The 21886-nt window shown below is 38.5% G+C and overlaps 1 protein-coding gene across 3 annotated transcripts in view; it reads right to left on the bottom strand.

Moving 5' to 3' along the window:
• The window catches only part of KCNQ1 (potassium voltage-gated channel subfamily Q member 1), a 359122-nt gene that overhangs the window by 235191 nt on the left and 102045 nt on the right, over nt 1-21886 (bottom strand). For 2 of the 3 annotated variants that reach the window (XM_086472063.1, XM_086472061.1), the window contains exons 7-13: nt 15415-15525; nt 12895-12990; nt 10148-10270; nt 8979-9120; nt 7660-7686; nt 5269-5334; nt 1820-1940 (exon numbers count right to left, since the gene is read on the bottom strand). In XM_086472063.1, coding sequence (XP_086328189.1) covers nt 1820-1940; nt 5269-5334; nt 7660-7686; nt 8979-9120; nt 10148-10270; nt 12895-12990; nt 15415-15525 — 686 coding nt within the window. The remainder of the gene's footprint in view (nt 1-1819; nt 1941-5268; nt 5335-7659; nt 7687-8978; nt 9121-10147; nt 10271-12894; nt 12991-15414; nt 15526-21886) is intronic. The other variant, XM_086472062.1, reaches the window with a different exon arrangement.

Below are 21886 nucleotides of genomic sequence, written 5' to 3'. Positions count from 1 at the left end.
AAATTTGATCCTTAATTCTGTGCCCAGGTGTCTAACACACAGGTCCAACTAACGTGCGTGACCTGCTCATAAATATTTGTTCCCTGGGACTTTGAAATGAAGAATGAAAAAGAAGCATTTGTTTAAATAATTCATGGAAATTGACTGGTCTTCAGCATCCAGCAACACAGGCGTGCAGTGAAAGGCAGCACAGCAGCTTGCTTTTTGACCGCCTCAAATGCAAGCAGAGTGCACAACTCAACAGTAAAACAAACATTAGAATATTTTTTTCATTTCTAAATATTTGGGAATATCTGTTACCTGAATGCCAATACTCGAACTGACATCACAAAACACAGGCGTTTCACTAACTTGTTGCCAAACTGTTGTATCTACAGGCTGATATGGCATTGTTTCAGGCCTTTTAATAAACTGCATAACCAAAAATTAAGGAAATAAAAGAGAAATACACAAGTTCCTATAAGACTAGGGTGTTAATTTGGTAAAGTTCTTCAGCTGATACTATCCTGAGGACTTAAAAGTGATGGAGCACTTTATTACTTGAAATGTAACAACGAAGATGACAATAAGAAATAACTAAATCATTCCCAAATTCAAAAAGGATAATTTTCTTAAAGAGGTTATTTCTCTTAAAGAAATCACGCAATGTTGTGGTAAATTGAAGTTTTAAAAAACTACACAAAGGAAACTTCTAGATCCGATTTTGGTGCTCCATTGTTCTTGTCTTAGGCTTGAGGAAATTTATTACTTCCTCCTCCTCCTTGTACCACTACAAAAACTTCCAGAATACAAGTCTCCTAAATGCTCTGCCTACAAATACATGCACATTTAGGTGATTCAGCTGAAAATGTAAGTCCTTTTGTTTGGGGGCAGGGAAGACTCCCCCAAGCCCACTTTTTCAACAAAATGCCCTTCTAAAGTGGCTATAAAAGTATGTTCGTGCTATTCTGCTGTTTACATTGTAGAGGAAAAAGGCCTGGAAATTGGCAGCAGGCATTTCTGCATGTTTTGTACCTCAGAAATACAAGTATGCCAAGAATTTTCATCTGTGGTTTCACAGGAATAGGAGGGGAAAAAAATTATCTCATTCCTCTGCTAGAGGACATACTGTCACACACCTACTATGGTAAGTAATAAACATTTGTCAGGAGTTTGATTTAAACAATGACAGAAGATTTTTTTTAAGGCATTTGAATAAAAGTATTTTGCAATTCTCAAGTTTTTAGAATAATCTGAGAACCTGGAGATAACATTTTAGCATAAAAGACATGTGGAAAATCTTCTTTAAAATGAAAAAAACCCAACAAAATAAAAGATACTGGCCTATTTCAGATCACTTTTATATACCACAAAGCAGTCATAAAGATCAAACCAGATCTTTTCTTCCAAAGCAGATAATCATTTGACCATTAGAGAAGGTGCTGCCGAAACGGAAAGGCTGGTATTTCATACGAGTAGTATTAAAAAATTTGCACTTTACAGCTATTCCACTGGAAAATGGTGAAGGGAGTAATATAATTCTCAACAGGCAAGTACTCCCACACGTTGTGTCCATGTGAAAATCTTGAGGCTATCAACCACCAGCTGCTCAGAGACATTAGCTAAAAACTAAAGCCTTGTGTCACAGCCAAGTGAACTTTTCTTTAGGTCAACATGAAGATTTACTGGCACTCAGAACAATATACACCAACTTCAAGGTAAGAGAGTTGGACGCAAATATCCGAGATAGCCCTGTCAGCTCCATATTTCAGCTCCTCCCACCTGAATCGGCTTCTCTTGTCTAAGTCAACTAATGCACAATTCAATAGCCTTGACTTACTGTGAGATGTGAGTTATTGGGGTCAACAGTGTCTCACCCTCCAGGTCAAGCTCATCGGCAAAGCTGTTGGTCCTGATGAAGGGTCCTGTGTTCACATCTAAAAACGTCGGGCTTTTTTTCACTGTGAGGAAACATGCAGATAACAGTTAAAGCAATAGCATTTGGCTTTTTCAAGGAAGGTCTACCACTCATTTGGATCTCTGAAACGCTGTGAGTTTTAACAGAACATTGAAAACAGAAGTTATGACAGAAAAATTGAATATACCTGAGAGTTCATGAAAAGTAAAGCTTTAACTCTTCTTCGACTCGAAGAATTTCAACTTCTGCTGAAGACCTAAAGCTAATATTTTTTTTGTGCGTGTGTTCATACTTTTCAACACTAGAATGTAGAGTATCTATATCACAGGCAGCTTCATGCATTATAAAATTTATACTCACACAATACTCGGCCATACCATAGACGACTGCTCTACAGCAACAGTGCATGAGTGCGACCCAATGACAAGATCAGTTCCTTTTTAGATCATCTTCTACTTTAGTTTATAGTACCAATTTCTGGGGTGTCATTTCTGTGACTAAGATCAAGAAACCAGGCCTAGATCAACAAAGGAGCCTAGGCATGTTCACAGTGAGCAGTCAGCTCCTGTCACACCCGTCTGAGCCCGTCTACTGGTTCCCATTCCCTCTCACACGCAGGCACAAGGATGCTTCGTCTTTCAGCCCAGACACGAGACAGGTGGCAAGATGTTCAGTTCATCCAAGATGAGGTCCTTAGTGGGAATGCCATTTCAAAAAACTTCAGATATTGAAAGTTTTTACTGGCAAAGTTACTTGTCTACCAACACTTCCACGCATCAAAGAAACTAGGCAGAGTATTACAGATTTCATTTTTAAACACAGGCTCCTAAACTGTGGCAGACTCTTCCAACCCCTAACATTCTGTGATTCTGTGTGATGAAGAACTGTAAGTGCTTTTTCCAGCATGGTGCTAACATTTGCTAGAGAATTTTTTTTTGAACAAAATTTGCATATAAATAAAACTACTATCATATTTATACACAACTGCAAATTAATTTTATAGAAAATTAAAACAACAAGTAGAATTCTGTAGAAATCATAGGTAGATTGTGACACTTCCATTGAAATCTTTTTCTGTGCAACTGGCTGGATCATTCAACGAAATAATGCTGTAATTTATGAAGTCCCTACTGTACTAAATAAAATACTTCAGAACACAGAAGTAAATAATGCCCTCCCAAAATGCAACATGAACAGAATACAGCAGAAATAGCTAACTTAAAGGTAGCTGAATTTAACGAGAATAGAAGTGGGGATATTGGGAAACTTTTTTTTTTTTAAATGCAACCTTTTTGCTCAAATAAGTAGATATCTTCATATGGCAGAAATGGATTTGAACTTTTACAAATAATCAGAAGAGAAAATCTTATTATATCATCAGGCACATGGCCATTCAAAATTACAGTGGGAAAGTCTGATCTCCAGAAATCGTAACAGGAGAGGAAGACCTCTGAAATCAGGTTTTTTTTAAAAAAAAAAGAAAAAAAAAGACAACTGCTGGGAGATACAATTGTTAAAAGCAGGAGCCACTTGCAGCACTTAAAAATTAAAATTATATAGTACATTTTAGCAAATGTTAGCTTCCTAGTTTTTGTTTTAGTATGTTATTTAATCACTCTGCTGTAGCCATCATCCAAGACAGTGGCTCTGAAACGAGCAAAATATTTCCATATTCAGATATGCAGCAAAATGTCTTTAAAACAGACTCCTTTTGGCTTTCACTAAATTAATTTTCACTGGTTTCATTTCTAGAAGATACAAGTGAAACTTTCACAGGTCCCAGGAGAGGACGACTCACAGCCTTTTCAGTTTTCCTGATGCCAAGTGATAAAACTGCTGAACCTAAAACCATTTAAAACATTTGCTGAACACTCACTAAGCTGTGCTTGTGAGAGATACAATACACCCAGTACACAAGTGGATTTGCAGAAAAGGCTATTTTCAGGTCATTCACAGTTATTTCTTTGCAGTTTCACGGGAGGGGAGAGGAATGGCACAATGAAAAAGGAACAAGAAGTCAAGCCTGTACCTCAGCCTATTTGAAAGTGCTGTTGCCTGAGAACAGAGGGATGAGGAGCTGCTTCTTATGAGGCAAGCATGGTATCTCCCTCCCTCATTTTGTTTTAAAATTTTCTGAAAAGATCATAACCAAGTTCAGTCTGTTCTAGTGACTGGTGCAGCCCTCTGCTCTTTATGCTCTCATTCTGAAATGTATGTTGCTGCTTCCAGCATGAAGGGGGAACCACTCCAAAACACGGCCATGTAACCTGCTTGCACAGAGAGGGGGGGCCGAGACAAGAACATGACATTAATGAGAGCTTCCCTGCCACAAAGTGCCTTGGAACACAGCTCAAGCAGAGCACCAGGGAGCATACGCTGCCGCAGCAGATTTTTTCATTTATATGAATAAATTCATAGTCATTTGACTTTGAAGGAGCCTCTCACAAAACAGTGTTAAAAAAGTATGTAAAAAAAAATTTGCCAAATTTCTAAATAAGTAGGTTAAAGGAAAAAAAAAGAAGTTTTAGAAACTCATTTTCAGTGGATAATAATGAGTGAAAAGAAACAGGAAATGGGTGTAGCAAGGGGTATTTACTATAACTTAGTATTTATTTATTTTCTCTATGTTTGCTGTGTAGCAGCAGCAACTATGGCAACAGGCGTGACTATCCAACTCATAGTGCTGAGCCAAGTACTACTTTGAAACGGCAGAAAATACACTCCACACAGTATGAGAACCTCTGCTTTAAAACAGAAACTCCAAACTTCCTGGAAATATTCCAGGTCAGGCTGGACGGGGCTCTGAGCAACCTGCTCTAGTCAAAGACGTCCCTGATCATTGCAGGGGGGTTGGCCTAGGTGACCTTTAAAGGGCCCTTCCAACCCAAACTATTCTGTGATTCTATGAACTTCCAATCAAGGATTATAAACACAATAATGAGAGATTACTAATGGGTTTTCTATACTGCCAACACAACAATTTTACATACAATATGACACGTATGCAGATGCTTTTCTGGTAGTGGAGTATTTGGCTAGTGAGAGAAAATATTTCACACTTCCTCTTTTGCAAGCACGGACAAAACATTTAAAACACTTTAAAGCATTTTTCATGGAAAAATCTGTGTTTTAATTAATGCATTTAGAAAATACCTCTGTTCCACAGAAAATGTCTTTTTCTTTTTCTTTAATTTAAACATTTACAATATACAAACTGAACAGCTTTCCAAACTCAAAATTCTACCACCATGCCTACGGTTTCTTTAAAAACCAGCACTATCATTTTCTGTGCCAGAGCAGGCAACTCAGAGCATTGCAAAGATTTAGTAATTAACAAAGGTGATGGAGCAATGAAATATTATGAGCTTTACCTGGAGAGGAAGGAGCACTGGAAGACTGCTGGTCTGCGGAAAAGGATGGCCAGGAGCGCTGACAATCTGAGTCAGAGTAAAGATGGACATAAAATAAAGGGAGATGGTGGGGGGGCAGGGGTGAGGGAAAGAAAAAAGCTCTAGATAGGCAGCTGAGGAGATGCAGACATACCTAAAATATAGTACATTGTACCCGACATCTTTAAAAACAAATTAAAAGTACTGTGGAAAAGAGTTTGGATGAAACTCTTCTAGTGTGCATTACACGTCAAACCACTGCTACGGGAGGCGTTGTTCTCTCTTCAAACCCATTCTCACAACAGTGTCACCTGCTCCAAGATATTCCTCCCTACATGCCAGTCCCATTTTGAGGAAAGCTATATGTTTGCCCCATCCTTCCTGACTTTAGGGTTTCCTCAAGTGTTTTCCTTTCCAAAGTGCAGAGCCTCACACAGGCCAGACCCCTCTTGCTCTGGCTCATACCGCTCACGGTGCGGCTAGCGCCTGCTCCGACCTCAGTGCTGTCAGGAGGACAGACCGGTACTGCTACCCGTGTTTGCAGCTGCCCAACACAAAAAGCATTTCAAGCTGCCCACTTCAGCCACTGAAGCCAAGTGCCTGCCTCAAGCTGAATTTCTTGGGCAAAAGTTTCAGGCAAGCCAACGATGAGACTCAGCAAAACAAAGTTTATGCTATGTTTAGTTCTTCTGAATGCCTTTTAAGAACTATTTCACTAAAAAATGCCTGTGGATTCACACTGGGAGAGCACGATATTTTTCAGAAGTGTTGCCTTCTACACAAAGAGGAAAAACTCTCAAAATACAAATGTATTTGAGTTAAAAAAAAATCTGAAAAACCCTTCATTTTGCAAGTGTTCTATCAGTGCTGGCAGACTCCAGCCACAGCTCTTGGGTCTTTGCTGAACTGGTGATGTCAGGAAAAAGGAGAAGGGGAGAAAAGGAGGTGGAAATCTCTGGTTGCACAAGGATACTTGCAGAGAAGCCAGATGGGGGATCCAGGGGTGTGAAGACTTAAATGTAAGTGAGCAGCCCAAAGAGAGAACCAAATTCTATTGAATATGAGAAAGCAGCATATGGATACATGACTAGAGGCTTTCAGAGGACCAAATTTAAGCCGAATGACCATCCTTTATTCCTGTACTTTCTAATTTCTTGTTTCTGAGCTTTTGACTTGGCAGCTTCATCTTTCTATGTAGGTAGTCTTATTCACAGTAAGTACAAATACGCTCTCTCCTCTGAATTTGTTTGAGTCACTGTGAGAACTGAGTTAGGCAATCTCTTGGGTCCACCAAGCTCATTCTGCCTGGCTAGGAAATAGAACCCGAACCTATGGTGGCTGGCAAAGCTCCTCTGATATTTCCCCGAGATGAAGGAATTTCTTGTTCATGTAAAACGGGTGACTTCATGGCTCTTGCTGCTCTCCTGAGCTTGTTCCACCATGCTCACCCCTGACAGAGATGCACCATTTGGAACACAGAAGAAAAGTGGAAAACAGAAAATGGGCAAATCAAAAATTGGTCAAGGGGAGTTAAGGAAATTCAGTTTGGTTTCTGATATTTTACCACCTTAATTGCACCAGTGTTCCATGTGGGTTCAGAGAAGTAACTGAACCTTATACTTTCAAAGAATTTAATCCAAGCTTGAGCATCCTTGCACTTGTTCACTGAAAAGAAGCTTCTATTGTCTTTAGTGGATGCAGAGTAGACAACTTACAGGTGACTCACAGCATTCTCACTAAATCACAGAGATTTTTTACCCAGACCTAGCTCTAACCCTAAAGCCTTTGGGGAACTCCCAATTGTTAAAAAAGTGCCTAAGCAAGCACATTAGAAACATCACAGGACTATATGGCTGCTTAAGTGATCACAGAATCCAGACAAACAGTAAAATACATTATTTAATTTATGGGTCCCCATCTGTTCCCAAATACCTACACGGCATTTTTACAGGAACAGACGCATGTACTTCAGAATGCACAATATTGGAGATCAAATGCAGAAATTTTTCTTCCATCCCAATCTATTTGTTTATAAATTAATTCTCAGGTATGTGCTCAGATAACTACTGGATGAATTACACTTTATTTATATGTAGATTATCTTTTTCTACTGGTTACATATACATGAGCATTTTTTCTCAATTCTTAAAAAAAACAGAGATCGTCTACTTATACGAGTTCTCACTTTTCTCTTTGTAGTGAAAATGGGGGTGCAATTGTGATTACAAGTGTGAGAAAGTACATTCTTCTCTGTCTAGATCTCCTTGGCTGCAAAAGATTTCTTGGAAACTATATGGCACTAGATACGAAAAGCACTGCAAACATTACATTGTCAGCTGGCATGCCAGAAATAGAATTATTTTCTCAACTTACCAAGCAATTTTAACATTCCTGTTTGTCCTGTATACTTGTAACAGTTTAGAGAGCAGAACACAGATAAAGAAGAAAAAAAGATAAGTGTCAGAAGAAATTAGAGAAAATCCTTTTCTTGAAAGCTACAGAGCTGATTTTTGAAGTGGCAGTAGTAGGCTGCCTGCAAATCATACTGTCCTTTAATCAACTTAGAAACTTAGTGATAAAAGGTGGGACTTTACAAATCTAAGCATTTGTACAGTACATTCATTGTGTTGTTTTGAAGAAAGGTATCCGTACTCAAAGCCTGAAACACAGACTGAACTTAGTACTTGTCCACTTTTTAACAGCTATGTAATTTCTATCACCAGATGCGATTCACAATCATTCCTTAACAGAGACCAAAAAAGAGTGGAAAAGCGTGGATTTTACAGAACAAGAGAAAATAGAAGCGTACCAAAAAAGTACATGGAAGGTGAGACTTTCTGCTTGAATTAAAGTATACTTGGTGCCAGCCCACCAATTGCTAAATTAATCAGGTCAGCCAAATTTTTGAGGGGAAAAAACATGAGTACTTAAGGTATCTATAATCAATAAAACACACTTTAAAAATTAAACCTCATTCTTGCTGCCAAAATTTGAGCAATACACATTAAAAGCTTCTAATAAAAGGACATTTGTAAAAAAGCCACATTGTAAATTCAGTTATTTTGGAAGTTCATTATAGCTAAAGCAACTATAACTAAGCAATCAATTATAAGGTGACTATCAAAGTCCTTCTTTTTCCTCATACTCCACCATTTTGTACAGTGACAGTTAATACAGATGGATCCACATGTCTCTCAAGCACTCCTGCTTTCAAAATTTGATTCACAGCCTGCTCCACTGAGCAGATGGCAGAAACACATGATGGTTTCATGTAGCAGACTGTTCAGTGGAGCCAAGATGTGTCAATCCTTTTTGGTTGAGGTACAAGCACAATAGTAACACATCCTGGGTAATTTCACATGGAAAAGCTGACAGGTAATCCCTGTAGTTTCAATCACTTGCAGAACTGGAGAATGTATGCACCAGCCTCAGAGACAGTAGCTCTTCTGGCAGGCAGAAGCGACAAATAATCTTAGTTTGTCTGCAGTGGAGCAGTAGCTCATTAAAGGAATGGTTGAATCTCATCCAGACAAGGCTGCAACCACAGTCAAAAAGCACAGTATTCTTGCTTTAGAATGACAAGAGCTTGTACTGTCCTCATCCTCTCTCCTACAGATACTAAAGAGGACCTGTGTGCAAATCACTAACAGAAGCCATTGCAGTTACTGGTATTTTATAATGGAATTTCTTACCAGAATTTTCGTATGCTTCAAAACTGAAATCAGGTTTCCTGTCCTCCGTCACGTGGTCATAAGTGATGTGTGGAACAGTTAACATCCTGTCTGGAGAAGAAGGCCCATTGTCCTTGTCTAACTTAAATTTCTTCTTTTTCACCTAAAAATACACATACATTATCTTATTCAAACCAAGCCACATTTAGTTGTCTCTTCAGTACTGTCTTCAATAATAATAACAACAACGCAGTCCCCAATGAGCTATAACCCGTCAGAAGAGCGCCTGACCAATTGCATTTTCATGATGCTACACTGTACATTTCTCAGCAAGATTGCCCCCCATCTGGCCAAAACTGGCTATCACTAGAATTCTGCACGTTGTCATTAACAAATCCCTTGCCTGCAGTACAAAATCTGCTAGCTCTGCGACAGTTTATATAAATCAAACTGTTCTCGAATATCTTTACCATTTTATGGCTGCAACAAATCATACCTTCAGAAAAAGCAAATTGATATATTGCTACTGAACTCAAGTGAACCTGGGATACTAGGGAAGATTTTTGCACAACATCTTCTCTTTGCAGCTTGAGACTACTGTGCAATACTCTTACAACAGACAGGATGAAGTATTACACAATCTAAAGATTCTGTCAAAGGGTTTTCATTGCTGTTTTTTAAACGAAAAAAATTCTTAACTTATGGAATCAGTTGATATGAAAATACCACCATATGTAGGCACAAGATGTCTTCACCACAGAAGCTTAGAAATCCACAAAATTAATAGCTGAGAGAAGCAGCAGGTTTTTTTCTTTTTTTTCTTTTTTAAAAAACACAGCAAAACAATTACAAGTTAACTGTTTTGGAAAAAGTAATTTTCTTTTTTTCCTTTGCTTATAGTTTTCCAAACAACAATAGTTACTGATTGATGTCCCTGACTTAGGTCATTATTGCTCTTTTCCAAACCCATAGATCCATTAAAAAAAGTCAAGCTTGGGAAGTGAAGCAAATTAAGTTACAGTTTTAAATGTCTGTATACTGAAAATCTCAAATTAAAATGCAAATAAAACTTTGAAACTAAGTAATAATCAGTAAAACGAACACAACAAATAGTCTCTACAGAGTAAATAAATTCAATCTGATGTTAAAATTTTAAAATTACTGTCATAGCAAGTGTTAGTTACTGGTACCATCACTGATTTCTTCGGTTTTGGACTGGGCGACAGCAAATGATAATTTCTTGCAGGTTTTCGAATGTATATTTTCCACGTAGAAGAGTCTGGGTTTTCTGCTGCATAGCATCTCCATGCAGTCTAGAACACATGTTGTAAGCAACAGAACAATCAATGCAATCGGATTTGTAGCTATCTGTACTACAAAGTAACTTCCAAGTAGCACACTAGTGATTCTTTACTTAACAGTATTCTTGAATTTCCCCACTGGAAACAAACTCGGCACGGTTTAGAATCCTTATTTAGTAAACAGAAACCACACAGTTTGAACTGGGCAAACCAGAAAGGAAGATCAGTCTTTTCAAGTACAACTTTTGTTCCACTAGCAACAAACAAATAATAAAAGAGAATTCTAGACTGGACTCAGAAGATTGGGGTTGAATTTCTTGCCCTGCCTCAGTTTCCTTCTCTGAGAATTTTGCATCTTGTTTCAGGCTCCTACTCAGAAAACAAAAACCCTGCCTCATAAGAGGACTATCAGAAAAAAACCCAATTGTGATGTGGTCACTAGGGCTATATTCATACGAAGAACTAAGAGTGAGAGCATGAGGGACAGCACCAGCAGTTAACGGGGAGCCAAAACCAATCCTCCCTCCTGCCAACCACCAATGACTAAACTACTATGTTCTAAGACAAAAAGGAAGAAAAGCAGGGCTAGGAAACAAGCCCAACCAGAGAAAAAACATTACTGCATTCTCCCTTACATGTGTAAATACATCAGAGTTGATTAATAATTAGTCTCCAAATTAAAAAGGCAGATGCTCACTTATACACTGCGTGAAAAAAGGACACTCATATACACACGCAAAATCTAAAGTGGGAAAGGCCAGAAAACACTCAACAAAGGAAACAAAGCAAGGCAGAATGAGAGAAGAAAACAGACAGCAGTTGGAAAGGAAAGGATCACACAATCACGGTTAATAGGACGGTTAACCACGGTTAATAGGATATTCGAAGAAATAATTGGCCTCTAAAAGAAAACAAGAAGGAATATAGGAAAAAAAGTGACACTCATTTCAGCTGTTGTCTTGTCTCGTACTTATTTCATAAACTTCTTGGTTTAAGAATAATCTTGTGTAAGTTATTTGTAGAGCACTTATTAAATTGGGCCTTTAGAAGTCTGAGACTACTAGTAAATCATAATTAACACTATTAAGAACAGGTAGTCAGTAACTCATTATCTATCCTCCACTCCTCCTCAACATTTCAGAGGGAGACAAGTACAACATTCCAGGCACGCAGTCTCAGGCTTTCCAATAATTTGGGGTTGATTTCCCAAAAGAATCAGTAGGAACACTAAAAATCCATTCTTTCCAAAACCATACCTTTTTCTGACCATGCAATCCACATGAAACACACTAAGTCTGAAGATTTTTGGCTAATCTCTGGCTATAACCAGAGCCCTAAATTTAAACCTTTTTCACATTAACTCTGGGACTGTTTAGCTTCAAGCATAAACTTTACAGCTAGCTACCGTTTCCATAAAGAGCCTGACCTGGAAATCCACATTCACTCATGAAGCTAAAGAAATAAGTCATATGAGAACGCAAAAATGATACAGCTTAAGTGTACATCTAGACTCCTTTTAAATTTGATCCCTCTGCTTCTAAAGCTACATGCAGATACTGAGAGAGGGAGGAAAAGCTAGAAAAACGTAGAAGGAAACAATATTAATACTTCTTCAGGGTGAAATGCTGGCTCCACTGAAGTAAAGGATAAAATCTCATTGACTTTACTAACACTGAACTGCAACTGTATTTTTAACAGAGAGGATCAAAATTTTTCTGCCTGTGTTACCCTACAGGAAAAGACTGATTTTACAGAATCCCGGTGGTTCCCAGCCACCTACCCTAGACCTGAAAAGTTCAGACAAGATTTTCCTATTTAACTTTCTGACTTAATTCTCCTAAATTTGAGGTTTTTAAGAATTTATTTGTTCCAAGGAAAACAAAGCAGTTATTCTACCACCCGGTGACCCCTCTCCAGTTGAGAGGGGGAATCAGGAAAAAGAGAAGAGAGACAAAGGTTGAAGCAAGGACAGATTTAATGAAACAGCGAAAGAAATAAAGCATACAAAGTCATACTGGGCCTAGAACATCTGGCCCTCACAGCCCTCAGGAGCAGAAGAAGGAGGAAAGAGGAGGAACCTGAGCAGGAACCTCAGTCAGAACTGCAGCCAGAACCCCCCTTCCTCAGCAAACCTTCTCCCTTTATAATGACCTGACATTATGGGATGGGCTACACCTGCAGCTCACTCAGGGCAGCTGCCCTGGCTGACTCTGAACTGCTAACGGCCTGCCCAGCATAGCTGGGCTGGGATTCTGTCCCAGCCAAACCAGGACATCTTTACAAGCAACAATGTATTTTTTAAAAGTAAAACTTTACATGAAGCCTCCTCTCTGTTTTTCACTACTGCAGGCATAGTATTTCATAAAATTTTCCCCAGGTCAGTTGTTCAATAACTACAGGATAGCCTTCAGCTTTGATTTTAACCAGCTGAATTAAACAGTTTGCACTGATTTGGGAGTGAACTTTCCTGCTCATTAGTTTGCATTAAAGCTGGGATTTACAAAAGCATTTAAAAGCATCTGTAGCTCCTATACAATTTTTAATGGGAGTCAGGCATGAAAATACTGCCAACAGTTTTGAAAAAACTACTATAAATGGAAAGAAATGACAGTAGGGAAAATGCAGGAACTCAATACCTGTATGAGAGAGGCAGCAGCTGGAATTTGACGGTTGAAATGCTTCTGTCTTTGTTTCTGTTGTACCTTTAGGGCAAAGCCTGAACCAAGAATTCCCTGTGGGAAGAAAGAAAACAGAGATTTTTTTTGTTTTTTTTTTTAAGGGGTAAAACCCCCGCACACAGGCTTGCCAAATTATGTTGTATTAATAAACTTCCATTCAGCATCATAAAACTCAACTAATTATTTGGAGGAAATGACTTAATACTGTTAAGTTTTTAGACTCAGTTAGTACTACTTGTTGAAAGAAACTATGAATGCTATCGTGCCCTGATCTAAAGCCTACTTAAGTCAGCTAGACTCAAACAGTAAAGAGCAAGCAGAACTGATATTTCATACCCACTAAAAGCCTCACAAATGCTTGTGCAGGGGAACGACAGAATAGGGAGAAATATTAACCTGATGCTTAACTTCATTTTTATAAGAAATAAAGCTTTGGCACAGCATGATTCAGGTCGCAAGAAAGGCCTTTTAACTGTGGTCTGGTAATTTCTGTTTCCATATGTTCACCCACGCTAGGAGGGGAGGACAAAGAGGAGGAAAAGGAATCTTATAAAATGGTCAGGACTTCGGTGCGTTCAACACAAAGCCATCTAATCCACTCTCAGGACAAGGGACATGGACTACTGGCACTGGACGACATACATAGCCTCCAAATGTAGTGTAACTGTTAAGTCCAAAATTAAGTATAGAGCAAGTCATTTACGCAGTCATTTGCATAGCTATAGATGTACTGAACAGAGGTTTTAGTAACACAGATAAAAATGAGATCTTCTAGAAATCAGCTTACTTGATCACACATATTCAACAAAAGCATAATTCATTTTCTGCATATGGTAGTCAAGGTGTCAGAGCAGCCAGCGATCTTGGCTCAGCCTCTAAGAACTGTATTAATCACCCAGTGTTTTGAAAGGAACAGGAAAGGCCCTTCCTATTATGTTCATTTAGTAAAGATCAAAGAGCTAATGATGCTCAGACATCACTTATTTGGGAAATGAAAGATTGTTGCTAGATCCAGAACACGTACCAGTTGTGTTTAGCCACAACAATTACTTTTGACTGTGATCTCAACCAGCTCCCCTTATTTAAAACAGCAACAAGGCAGCATGCAATAGTTACTACTATCAGCTATTTACTGCTGAAGCTTTAAACTCTAAATTTCCCCCTTGGGCCAACTCACAAGAACAACCTAATTCAGTAATAAAAATCACACTGATAAAGGAGTGTTTGTTGTTGTTTTACTTCCACAAACGACTAGGGGAATCTGACAGGTAAGAATAAAAGCACTGCTGTGAAGGTGGGGCTGCTACATTATTTATAAAAGATCTTTGCTGGCATTCAAGACTGAGGAAAAAAACCCACAACTCTTCAGTGAAAATAGTAGCTTTTGGCATTTTTCTTACAGATGATTTCATTTACCAGATCTCTCTTCCAAACAGGCAATAAATGTGAAAGGGATTAGAATGAGGAGGGGGGAAGAATATGCTTTAAAGGCAAACTGATGCTGGAGAGTCTAAAACCCTACACTTAATCATCCTCCTCTGCAAAAGCTTGCGTACCTTTAAAGTAAGAAATTATTTTTAAAAAGTCATTAGAGATCTAATAGTTACTATTTCATGTTGTGAAGAATGTTTGTGATGGTACAGGCATAAAAGTATTCTTTTCATCCATCCTGTACTTATCCTCATCACTTCCCTGCCACAACTACACTAACATCTGCTAACACAACTGTTTGTGTCACTGAACTGAAAAACCTGCCGAAAAATAAACATTTTAGCAGCACATTTCATGTCGCACAAACATTTTAACAGCACAATTCAGCGGTATTACTAAATTTCTGAAAAAAAAATACCCTTAACTACCCTTGACACTGAACATTTTGGGTTTTCAAACCACAGTCCAGGTTTCGCTGATTTTGAATTTATCCTTAGTACTCAAGTGCCTTGTTTCTTGTTAGAAAGTACTTGGGAACCTGGTTTCCAGGTCGCAAACAAAGTGGTATAGTACCTTTAAAAGTTCAGCCCTAGGTCACTTCCAAAAAATGGGACTTTGGCCACGGACAGAGGCTAATTTAGCAAAACACTGCATCGGTGTTCCTGGCAACTTATTGTTGTCTTTCTGCCAGCGACACCTCTTCGGCAGCTCGTGTATGAGAACTCTACAGTTCACCCTGGACCTAATCAGTTGAGTGAATGCCTTAAAAAGCCAAAACATCAGTAAGTCACTGAGTCCAGAAGTAATTAGCATGAGAAATAGTTTGCCCTACACTTCTGAGATGGGCAGAAGAAATATTCTGAATTAAACATCTCTCTCTCAAATACACACCAAATCCAGTGTTGCATACAATAAACACTACATATTTACTTTTTTTTTTAGCTACTTATAGAAGCTCTTTTGCTTCTACAAGCTACGTATATTTTAACTATGATATAAAAGTTTAGTACAAAGCTTTCATAACATCAAAAGTGCAAGATCACCTACCGCAGGTAGTGCAAAAAATGAAATTGCAAATACTGAAAAACAAGATGCAATGGTCTTTCCTATCCAGGTCTGAGGCACTTTATCTCCATAGCCGATAGTTGTAACAGTGACCTATAAAGAGAAACAGAGAGCGCATTACAGCAAGTATTAATGTGGCGGGTGTCGGTTGTTCTTCCTTTTTTAATTTTAAAGAAACATTAGTTGCAGTCCTGACTCTCCCAATAACGGTCTGTGTGACATTAATGAGGGTTACTCTGTCAGCTCTCTCCAGGTTTGCTTCCCCATCTATAATAGACAGAAAAAGTTACAGGAAACTGAATTAGAAGAAGATACACGTTTTAAATCTTGTAAAGTAAAACCATTAATTTAAGTCTTCGTGGCTGAGGCAACTTCACAGCATATGAAGTTACTGGGATACGGGTTGCCTGCCCGTGTCATACACTTTCCTTAGAGGGAGGCTGCCAACAGTTCTGAATTGCTGATTTTCTTTATGGGCAGGAGATGTTTGCCGAGAGTATTACCAGGCTGTTGCATAGGAAGAGCATATACATACAGTAACCATGGACTACGACTGGGGTCAGACATCAAGTATTCTAGAGAATAATATTGATATAAATAGCAAGAGAAGTTGAAAATTTTCCATGCAGTAAAGATCCTGAAAAGACAGTCTAACAAATCGCTAATTCATCTAATACATCAAGAGCAAGAACAGATAATTTAATGCACACATGCAGGAAACATCTGTTGAGTTTGGGTTTCAAAACACTGAAGTAAAGATTACCACCAGAGTGATGTAGCATACTAAGGCTTAATAAGTCATTATTTGCACGAGCTCAAGGAAAGACTGGATTTGTTTGAAGCAGAAGGATACATTCAGCATCTGAGAGCAATTTAAATTCACCTATGTCACAAGCTATTTCTGAATTTGGAAGTTAGAAAGATTTTTATCTGTGACTTTGAAGAAGGCCAACCACATCAGCGCATGCGAAACCACATGAAGCTCTCAGGCAGCTGAAGCACACTTCCATCTCTGGCTGTTCAGATTTTCTTCTGACACTACGGGTTTCAGCTGCCCAGGGTGTTAGTCCCAGACAATAACACACACAGGCCATCCCCACCTTGTCCTGCAGTTGCTCCTAGCTCGCCTGCCTGCTGTAATGCACACTTCCCAGCAACTGCAGACAGGCAGGCAATGCCCAGGGCAGCATCTTGAGCAGAGGAGAGATGGGAAGGGCAGATTTACAGAGGCATATAGAGGAGAAGGGATGGAGAACTTGGGTTTGGGGAAATAAAAGGTCATGACAAGTGCTTCAGGAAAAAATTGCCCATTCCTACTAAAAGCTGAGACACCAGAGGGAAATCCTGTGGTCTGAGCTGCACCTCAGAAACACACAAAGCAAGCCATCCCTACTCAAACTGTCCACCTTCTAAGGAACATCATTATGTGTCTGCTAAACGCAGAACAAAGGGATAGCTCTAGCAGCTTGAAGTGACGATATTGAAAGTTTATTCCAAGTTGCCAACACTCAAAATGTTCAAATATTAGTATTTAATTTTTAATACAATTTTTTTAATCTGGCTTATTTCCAAAACTGCTTCATATCCTACAAAAGTTTTTTTAAGAATTAGTATTTTAAGATAACCTAATTTTAAGATTTACTAAGATGAATTAAGTACCCAAGTACCTTTGCCTTTACTCCTAAAATTGTTGTTGAAATACCACCTTAATTCAGGGCCTGATGAGGAACTGAAGGGATGACATTATCTCCTTACCTACGTGAGAGGGTCAGTTAAAAAAAAAATTAAAAATCTTAAATTCTAATTACAATTTCCTGTTCTAAAATATGATATAAAAAAGGAAATATAATTATGGGAAAAGTGATGGCCTCCAATACCTTCTTACATAAAAGATTATGAGAGAAGACAGTGGTTTATGTCTTAGTTGTCGAAAAGATTCAATAACAAGGATTTGTGAAAAGTTCTATCAACTATTCTGTGTTACAATCTTAACATGTTGAAATATATACAGCAACTAAAAAGGTGAAAAGAAATAGGTGCTTTTGAGCTGACTGAAGCATAACTGAAGAAAAATTCATATACCACTAAGAAGCATTTTTCCCCCCTTTCTCATCACCCCCCCACCCATCCCTTCTGAACTGGTCTATATGAAGCATCAGTGACACAAGAAAAGTATTTTCTGTGCTGTTTGTTTAGGAGGTTTTTTAAAAAAGATTTTAGAAAATGGGTTGCAAATCAAAGTGCGTGTTTAAGTTACCATTTCCCTCTGCCCTCATAACTCTAATCCATCTGCAAATGCATTGTATTCTAAAATTACATTTTCTTTTTTCCCTGAGATATATGCTGTTGAAACCTTACATGCCAAGTTTCTGCCCTAAATGAATTTTTACAGCCAGATTATAACCCCCTAAAGAGTACGATACTAATTTTACAGTTGTAAAATAAGATCTTATAATGGAAATACTGACTCAACTTCTACTCTAGCATAGTAAATATGTTGGCATAATGAAATTAAATTGATACAAGAGCTCACACATTAAGTTTTCATTGAAAAGCAGCATGTAAAACTAATTGTTTTAATTAGGAACAAAATCATATTCATCCATTGACTATTTCAGAACTTTGATCTGATGTACATCACCACAGGCTTTGGTATTAAGACTAATCTTGTTCCTATTAAATATGCATCAATAGTCTGGAGAAGCAAATACAAAGCAAAAATCCACCCAGCAAGAAGAAATAGTAAATTCGTCAGCACTGACTGGTGAAGGGATTTTATTCAGGGCTATCACGCTAAAGTGAGCACAGCAAACTAATCAGGTGAGTAACAACGCTCTGTTGGCGAAATCCTTGCTGTGTGCCATGCAAAAATTGGGATAAACAGCTACAAACTACAAGAACACATGCTTCAGGGGTATTAAAAGGCAGACGTTACAGGACTGAGGGAGCAAACACAAGCTAAAAGATTTAAAGAGCCAAGCACTAAAGCAAATGAGAGAAAGTCACCTTACAGAAAATACCTTAACTACTTTGTTTCTAAATTTGCAGCACTGCAACTTCAAAAATCAACGGCACCAGGTATTGTTTGGCATACCAAATACCACTTGGAATTTTCTGACCCACTTGCAATACCCATCGTGATTAAATCAAGTAATACAAGAACACATCTAGTGATATACCAGAAACATCAACCAGTTCCCTGACTTCTTTGCACTTGCAGTGTAGTAAACTGAAAAACGTTTTGAATGGTCTCCTGTACGCTAAAGTGTAATGAACACCTTAGAAGCCTTTCTACTGCTTGACATCACGTTCAGTCAGCTGCATTCATACAAGTTGAATATAAGGTAGACTCTTACCATGCTGCTGAAATACATGCAGCACAAGTGCAAACAGATTAGAGCCTCATGCTTTTATTTTACTGTGAAGTATGCAATCTGTATAAAGCTAAAAAAACCCCTAGCAATCTTCCGATATTTCGAATTCTTTTCTAAATGACAATATTTTTCTTCCTTGCGCATGTAAGGATGTTAGCAATAAGAACAGATCCACACCACAGAAATTCCACTTCCTGTGCCCAATCGCCATGTCACCTCTGTGTACATTGCAGCACTCGGAGAAGATTCAAGTTGCATCCTTCAGATGGAAAAGTTAAGAGACTACGTTCTACAGGACAAACGTTTTGAAACATTGGAATTAAAATTGTATTTCAAAGCTGATGAAAGGCCTCTTCCTAGTCACTACTATCACAAACATTTAAAAGGCACGTTTGGATTCTTTTTCTCAAAATTCAGTCTCTTCATACAGTTACCATGGCAGACTCACACCATCATTCTTGATGCACTTCAAGTACATAACTGAGACACAACCACATCTGAAGGACACTGAAACACTCCTAATGACTTAGGATACGAAATTAAATGGAACTACACGTCCAATTACTAACACAACAAACAATATACTAACTTCAATGTCATGTCTCTCAAATAATAGAGCCTCAGTGCTGCCTAGCCAGTGCTCTTGGGTCTCAGTTTAATACCTCCTCAAGGCGTCTTTTGCAGCCATCAATCAGTTCTGACCAAATTACTGGACACTCTAAACCTCCTAATCAAATGGTGGCCCAAATTAAACCTCTCCACTTGTGAGATCTCAGAGATAAAACTACAAGACTCTTAAAAAAAAAACACTGACTAAAATTAAGTTGGAGCATTGAGCTCACCTTTTTTTTTTTTTTTTTTTACAAAGTCTGTTCTGCGCAACGAAAAAAGGGACTACAGCAGCTTTAACTAAGTCAGTAAGAATAGAAGGGTTGAAGGGACTTTCTGGTTGCTGTTCCTAGATTCTGGCTAGTTCAAGTCAGCCACATTATGTCATCTCATTCACTGGCTCTTGAAAAAGCATCTCCGTCTGAAAACGAATTGGCTTTCCCCTCACCGTTCCTGTTGGGACGTTATTCCAGAACCTCATGTTTTTGATGGTACCAGACATTCTTGTAGGCTCCTGTCTTCATTTCTGAAAGACGGGTTTCCAGCCTTGTTTTTCTGTTCCACTGTTTCATGGTCTTGGTTCATCCCCCTCCCCTCTTCTGTTGCCTCACTCCTGCAGAACACACACCTACACACAGCACACTCCAAAGGCTGCTGAATCTCTTTCTCAGTGTGTCTAGCTTCACAAATAAAAGCTGTTTTCACTTGGTCTTGTAAAATAGTCTGTTCATCCCCTGGATCATCCTGGCAGTAGTTCTCAAGCATGACAAGATACAGGACAAACTTGCATAAAAATCATAAAAATAGGAAGAACTGGTCAGTATTAATGAAGGTCTAGGCAAAGTGTCAGGCTTCATCTGATCTTCCCCTCGCACCTTTCCCCCTACAAGCCCTCCTATCAAGATACAAAGGTAACTGAACTAGGAAAATGTAGTCTGGCAAAGACTTACAACCTCCTAGGAAGATGGTTATTTCATCTTTTTTCATTTAATCATTATGATGATCATTTTTACTTGGAGCGAACAGACAATTTTAGATTTGAACTCAGTAGTTACACATGCACACAAGCAATAAAACTCATAGGAGATCCAGCAGCTTTGTATCCCAGCCTGATAACTAATGCATCGTCAGTTGTTTAGATTTTACAGTCCGGCAATACCCGCTTTCTCTGGGAGGCTGCAGGATGCCAGCCCTTCTCTGCTCACTGCTCAGATGAGCGGGAAATGGTGGGAGGTCTGCTGGCCACCCTCAGTCACCCTGCTGGCAGGGTCAACAGCCAGCTCTGCCTATTGGACTGAATCTCACCAGGGTTGAGCTCAAGCACATACAGGTCTTAACCTACAGTAGAGGAGTTTCTCTCATCTAGACCTCACCCAACAGACCACTTCTGTACAAAGAATGTCAGAAGCAGCAGGCAGCTGAAGTAGTACGCTCTGTATCTCAGTGCGGTATCGAAGGAAGTGCTGGGGAAAGTTATCAACATACAAATAGTTGACTACAATTTCTGCACTGTTTATGGGGGGAAAAAAAGCATGCTTAAGCATATACAAGGTGGCCAAATATCTTAGGAGGGAAGTTTCAAAATATCTTCCTATGAGGATAATTCTAGCCATATGACAGAGGAAAATCAGAGTGAAGTTAGTTTCAGCCTCCTACAGACCCATTGCAACAGGAGCACAATTTGTGCTAATTACTGAAATTTAAATGAAAGCTAAATTCCTTAATTATAATTATTTTTTCTAGATCCTGACATAGAAAATGATCTATGTTTTGAAATACTTTACTTCTGTTTCATCAAATGGAAAACAACTCTTGAAAAGTTCTGGATTCTTCTAGATATAAGCATTTTCCTAGCTCCTACATAATTTGTGATAGAGGTTTAAAGATTTGGGAATTCAGAAAATAAGTCCCAAGAGTGCTCCTTAGATGTAAGAACATCTACATCTGCACTTTGTGAGAATTTTAAAAGGTTTATCCACATCTACCCCTCAGATCTTCATTAAATGAGAACAAAATGTGGTTGAAACTCCTCATGGAGCTACAGCTTAGAGATGAGAAGGCAGCTGCAAGATGCAGAGACTGCATACAGAAAGTATTTTAAAACACTAACCCTTACATCTTCCAACCCCTGCTCCAAAAATTCTTAAAATAACCAACTCCCCCCCAAAAAACCCAAACACTTAATCACAAAATTTTTTTAAAAAAACCCACCAAAACAACAAACACACACAACAACAAAAGGCTATAACAGGCCTATAGTTGGTATTCTTGACTTGTAAACCACAAAAAGAATAAAAGCGAAAAGTTCCCTTCTGTCCAATATTGAAGTCAGTGTACAGTTTTTTTAATTTAGAAAGAGGGGGGAAAAAGGGTTCTGAATAACACAAGATCCCTTTTATGTAGCGTTTTTTCAATATTTATGTTCAACTACTTACAAATTAAATCAGATCTGCTCTAATTTAGCAAAAGTT

This window comes from Leptosomus discolor, chromosome 12 (assembly GCF_034619465.1).
Source record: "Leptosomus discolor isolate bLepDis1 chromosome 12, bLepDis1.hap2, whole genome shotgun sequence".
Taxonomy (NCBI): domain Eukaryota; kingdom Metazoa; phylum Chordata; class Aves; order Leptosomiformes; family Leptosomidae; genus Leptosomus; species Leptosomus discolor.
Note: the sequence above shows the minus strand (reverse complement) of the source record. Positions and strands in the feature narration are given on the sequence as shown.